At 41.5% G+C, this 6,000-nt stretch overlaps 1 protein-coding gene across 5 annotated transcripts in view; it reads left to right on the top strand.

Moving 5' to 3' along the window:
• Window positions 1-6,000, top strand: part of col14a1a (collagen, type XIV, alpha 1a) — a 594,115-nt gene that overhangs the window by 71,422 nt on the left and 516,693 nt on the right. For all 5 annotated transcript variants that reach the window (XR_014569038.1, XR_014569039.1, XM_083761059.1 and 2 more), the window contains exons 17-19: window positions 1,762-1,894; window positions 2,229-2,264; window positions 4,314-4,456. Coding sequence is in view for 3 of the 5 variants with exons in the window: in XM_083761059.1 (XP_083617185.1) it covers window positions 1,762-1,894; window positions 2,229-2,264; window positions 4,314-4,456 (312 nt within the window). In the remaining 2 variants the exon portion in view is untranslated. The remainder of the gene's footprint in view (window positions 1-1,761; window positions 1,895-2,228; window positions 2,265-4,313; window positions 4,457-6,000) is intronic.

The following is a 6,000-nucleotide window of genomic DNA, read 5'->3' as shown; positions in this document are numbered from 1 at the left end:
GGCCATTAGTGCGGTCACGCATCACGAAACCCCAAGGCCTTGCTTTAATTGCTTTCAACTTTCAAGTGATGTAAAACCATTCTTTATTCAGTTGAGAGGGAAACTATATCCCAACCACCACAGGGCATTCTGACAGACTGCTCTCTGGTGGGTGTCTGGTTTTGCCACCTTTCCCTGTCAGCTTGGTAAATGCCTGGCACGAATGAACATAAATAAAGGGTATATAAAGCTGGAAAGTAATCAGGATTTTTATAACCTAGAGCTGGGTTTTAGAGTCAGCCGGGAGGCACTGATATAGCCCTGGAGTCACTCTTTCTTTTTCTCTGTGTGTGTGTGTGTGTGTGTGTGTGTGTGTGTGTGTGTGTGTGTGTGTGTGTGTAAGTAAGTAAGTCACACATGCATGCACGCACGGGGGGGGGGGGGGTGCAACTGATGCAAAGCTACACTAGTACAGTGTCGTCGTTAAGCAGCAGTGTATATCCCACTGGCAGCACCTGTCCGTTTATCTCTAGCACAACCATAAACGTCCAACACATATACAATGAATTACTCACCTAATGCTGACTGCAGGTTCCATGTTTAATTCCAGCGTGTGTAACGTCCTACATTGTCTAAGTGACAGTTTTCATATTGTAAACATGGTCGCTAACGTGGTTTAGCGACTAGCACTTTACAGCTCATCCATCGTAGTTTGTTTACAAGTGAAACGGACTTTCTGTGCAGAAACTGCCTCATCAAAATAAGAGCCACTTGTAATGATTAGTCAACACTAGTTTTATTTCTAAGTCTTCTTACAGGACGTTAACATCTCATTTGAGTTCCTTTTGAATGCCTGTCAGCATACTCTAAATCCCTGTCTCTCAGCTGGTGCGCAAACGCGCCTCCATGCCTTTGATCTACCGCGCACCAAACGTTTTGACGACGCATGCGCACTGGCGCACCGCTTGTGTGCACCCCTGGTTATTATATCCAGTCAGTGTTAGAGGTGAAAAATGACATAACAACATTCAGACCGCAGCGATGAGCAATGAGGGTCTTAGGCTCGTTCGGCTTTTTTTGAGACAAACCACTGTGTGTAGAAAAAACCACTGTGTTTTCGAGCAATCAAAATAAGCGATTTAACGTAAGACCCAGTGTGCACGGTTGGAGCTGTGGGTGCGCTCTGGATGTTGTTATGTCATTTTTCACCTGTTATTGGATATAATGACATCAGATTAAGGTGAGAAAATTGTACAGTATGTCCGGAAGAGGGCAGCCTTCTGGTGAAAAGCACCTTCCTGTAGCTCAAATATTCTCACTGCAGAGTGTTAATTTAATCATCAATCAATCAGATCCTCATTCTTTTTGTATGGATATGAAGTGCTATAGACCCATGTGTTTTGTCCAACTGTCCTCAATTTATTCAACTCCTACCTGCTGATTCACTATACAGAGTCATGCTCAATTAAGTGCATATACATTGTAAATGTCAGGATCTTCCTGCAGTTATTTGGTTTTTGGCCATATATCTGCACATCTTTGAGAGGCTGTTATTGGGACAATGGGGAAGCCATATTATTAGTCACATTTAATAGTCTTAATTTATTGTTTTTTTGTATTGACCGCTCATGCATGAAAAAAGTCAGACAGCGTTTACTATTACTTATTTTCTTCTGGAGATACAACATGTTCATATGAGGACACTAATACTTGTATTCTTCTGGAGATACAACATGTTCATATGAGGACACTAATACTTGTATGTTTGCCACTTTCCTATAGGTGGTTCTGAGTGGAACTGAGGATAGCTACATCCTGATGGGTCTCAGTCATTCAACTGAGTATGAAGTCATGCTCACGGCCATATTCAAAGACGAGTCAGAGAGCGACACAATCTCTGTTATAGAGACCACATGTAAGAATTTGTAGAGAGATAGCTATGTTTGTTGTAAATGACACTAAAATACTTAATGACACCCTCGCAGTTCATAAACATAAATAAATAATAGTAATTAATATTCCAGATGACCAGATCACATTACAGGTCATAGTGCCTCAATAAGAGCCTGATCTATTGACAGAATGTATTAGGATCATAGAATTAGCATTTCCAAATTCCAAGCTTAGTGTGTTAGATCCGTAGTATTGATTTGTTTATCCAGGCTTATCTCAATGGGAGAAAATCTGCTTTCCTGTCTGATAGTCTCATCTAATTATGTGATCTGTTTTCCCCTCCTTTATTTGCCCAGTGTCCAGGACAACAACAATTCCTACAACTACACCAGGTAATGTGTTTTAAAGTAAGGGATAATAAGTACTAGAAACCTGCTTACTACACAACTCTCTATGGACAAAAACAATAATTTGACATGAAATATTGATTTGAAAAGGATTTTGCAAACAAGCTTATGCAAAACAGTCCATTCGATTCTACGGTTAGAACTGCATCCATAAACAGAGAGAACAGGCATGTTATGCAGAAATAACAGAATTGACTAAATTGACCAGAATCAAATATTTAAAAGCCATGTAATAAGTGCTTTTAGAGATGCACATACTAAAGAGAATCTAGAGATACTAGAGAATCCATCTATGTACAGTACTGTTTCAGGCCAGAGCATCTGTCCAGAGAAGAGTTTTGAAACATGAGGCTAGCGTATTTGCCAAAGTTTCTTGGTGTTGACAGCAACAGATGTAACAAGTTAATTAGAGCTTTGGCTAATGTTGCTTACTTAGTTCCAGTAAGTGAATTATTGGAGACTTAAAATAACCTTGTCATCACTCCTACTTTAAGTATGATAGGCACTGGTTTAAACTACTGTACTAGCGTACTGTCTATCAATCAATGAAGATGGCACCCCACTCTACCTTGAAAAACAAAAGAAAATAACAAGAAGTGTGGTTAACTCTGTTTGTAGAATGATATTTACCCAGCTGGCCTTACCCAGAAGCCCTAGTTCTAACTTCATCATTGCAGTGGTGACCCCGTCTGGATTGTATTTACTCTTGGGAGCAGGCTACTGCTAATCGAGTCAGAGCAGTTTAGAAACTCCACTGACAGCTCTAAAAACTAAGCAAGTTTCAAAGGGTTATAACAATAGGATTGTAAATGACTGTAGCCTACTGCAAGGAACCTCTAAGGTGACCTGCAGACGTCTTCTTGCCCATTGATCGAATGAGCACAGAAATGTAGTTGACCATTTGACATAGCCTAATTCTTATTGCAAATATTAGAAGATATGGATTGTCAAGAGACCACACTATCATCAATCCTTGAACACTTTTTAGTTATTAGTGTGAGTAGTATACAACCAGGGCCTGTGGGTCAGGGGAATATGGTTGAGCTGTGCTTTCCTGAATCCTGTGGGGGTTCCTTTGGTGTGTGGTGTGAATTTATAGTGGAGAGTGTAACATGGTATTTCATGGTGAAGCTCCTTCCAGTGGATGAAATACCGTGCCTTTCTTCACTTTAATTGTCTCATATTCTGGTGGAGGATTGACCAGACTTTTCTCATTTTTCATGGTCACACGTGTTGTTAGTGATCAGAGGGTCTACATCACAAGCCAGGCCGATCTAGGCACTGTGCTCAATGTAAGGTTCATGGCCTGCCAGTGTATAGTGTATTTTAAGGGATATACACTGTAATGTTAACTCAGACAGTTTAAAACTGGACCTGTAAAGGGTAACAATTTAAAGAGTGGTGTATGTGTCATCATCATACTGTAATACTATCACCACTGTACCATAGATATCTTTTATTATTGGATTATTTTAGTGCATGCTCTTTTATGGATTTTTTATCCTTTAATTTTATTAGGATTTTTATTACTTGCTGCTCTTGTTCTCTTGTCCTTGCTTTCTCTTTACCCGTAATTGCCGCAGCTGTTGTGTCAACCAATTTCCCATAGAGAATTAATAAAGGCCAACTTAACTTATCTTTTCTTCTCTTATCTTATGTCCATGTTTTTGTTCTGGAAGGTTATATATTTTATATATAAATCTATTACTGTATTTATCAGACTGTACCGTAAGATCACAACAACTTAAAACAATGAATGTGTGAACAATGTTTTCTGTTTCAGCATGCTAACCTTCCAGGAAGAGAAAGACTATATTTTCTATTAGCTTGGAATCCCCATGGATGATATGATTGGTAGTCAGGTTTCTAAAATGCCCAGATACTGTAGCCCACCAATGAGACAGACTGAGTAGCCGGAAGTGCCTTCTTAAAATGAGCATTTGTGAGGATATATGAAGATATATGAAAATGAGATTCTTTAAGCTAGAATGTCCAATAAATATCTTCGTTTTTGTTTTCTACATGTTGTTTCAGTGGCTCGACAGGCAGTGAGAAACCTTCGGTTGACTGATGAGACCACGGATAGTTTAGAGGCATCATGGAACCTGCATGACCCTCACGTAGAAAGCTACAGAGTTTCCTACGTCAGCCTCAAGGGCGACCGTGCAGAGGAGTCGGTGAGTTGGAGCTCAGACTGTATACACATGCACTGTTATGAAGGTTAAAACAACTGATCTGATCTGGGGTGCCTTGTAGCTCGGCTAGTTACATAGCCTGTCAGCTTGGTTAAAGGTAGGCTTGTTCAAGGTCCCTGGTTTTCTTAGATAAGAACAAGAGTTCTGGACTCTGGTAGTGTTAATATTATTCAGTTTCCTCCTCACAATCTGGTGTATGTATATCCTCAGGGAAACACCAAGGAGTGCCCAAACAAGGAGACATTAGAATATTTATAGCTATCAGAGGCAATATTAAATTAATCAATAGATGAAACTCATGAGGTTTGGTTAATGGCTTTTAGGCGGGGGACTGTTGTAGTTTCCAAACTTTGCAATATGTTTTGCAACACATTAAATGTCTGTATTCCAGTTTCTTAAAAGTGATTAGTTAGCTTAATAAGCGCCTGTACTTTCCTAATTGAGCCCCCCCCCCCCCCCCCCCCTTTGTGTATTCTGGCATATTGCATCTCTCAGCTAAACCTTAAGCCTAATTTCTATTTAGGCTTCGGTGTGAGAGAATACTATGGCTCTCTCTCTCTCTCTCTCTCTCTCTCTCTCTCTCTCTCTCTCACACACACACACACACACACACACACACACACACACACACACACACACACACACACACACACACACACACACACACACACACACACACTCCCCTCCCCTGTTGAGTACTGAGTAGTATAGACTCTAATAGGTGACGAGCAGCGATTCATTGGGATTCTGCCTTAGGAAAAGCTTACTGTAGTTATATCACCCTGTTCAGCAGCAGCAGAGTGGACAGTAGCAGGGTCATTTTCTATAACCATAAAATTGATTACACTCAGTCCCTGTCCTCCTCCCCTCTCCTCCTTTATCCCTCTATCCATGATAAGAGCCCTTGAGCTTCGGTCGACCCTGATGGCTCCCTCCCTCTCTTTTGTTCTTTCTTTCTCTCTCTCTCTCTCTCTCTCTCTCCCCCTTTCTTATCCTCTGTCCAACTCTCTGTTTCTCTCCATGTCTTCTCCCCTTTGTCTTGCCTCTTGCGCCACCTTTCAACAGTTCCCCGTTTTTCTCTCTCTCCCCTCTCTCTCTTCCTCCACCGCCCCTCTCGGTTTTAATTCTCCTGTGTGGTGTCAGAGCAGTAGAAGATGGAGCGGCCAGGCCACGCCAGAAGACATTCCATTATCTTTTCAGTAGCCATTTACCTCACTGGGAGGAAAGACTGAGGGAAGAGAGAGGGAGGGAGCGAGAGAGAGAGAGAGAGAGAGAGAGATAGAGAGAGAGAGAGCGAGCATAGAGACAAGAAAAAGAACAACATGCAAACAAAAAAGAGAACAGCTTAAATCTTTCTCTCAGACATGAAAGAGGCATTATTTAAGCGTGCGTGTGTGCATGCGTGCGTGCGTGCGTGTGTGCGTGCGTGCGTGCGTGCATGCGTGCGTGCGCGTGTGTGTGTGTGTGTGTTTACATGTGTGTGTGTGTGTGTATTCATGTCAATGGCAGGTCAGCACCACAGCTAA

Source organism: Protomyctophum parallelum (genome assembly GCF_964188405.1).
Source record: "Protomyctophum parallelum genome assembly, chromosome: 3".
In the NCBI taxonomy this organism is placed as follows: domain Eukaryota; kingdom Metazoa; phylum Chordata; class Actinopteri; order Myctophiformes; family Myctophidae; genus Protomyctophum; species Protomyctophum parallelum.
This window is presented reverse-complemented; position numbering and strand designations above follow the sequence as displayed.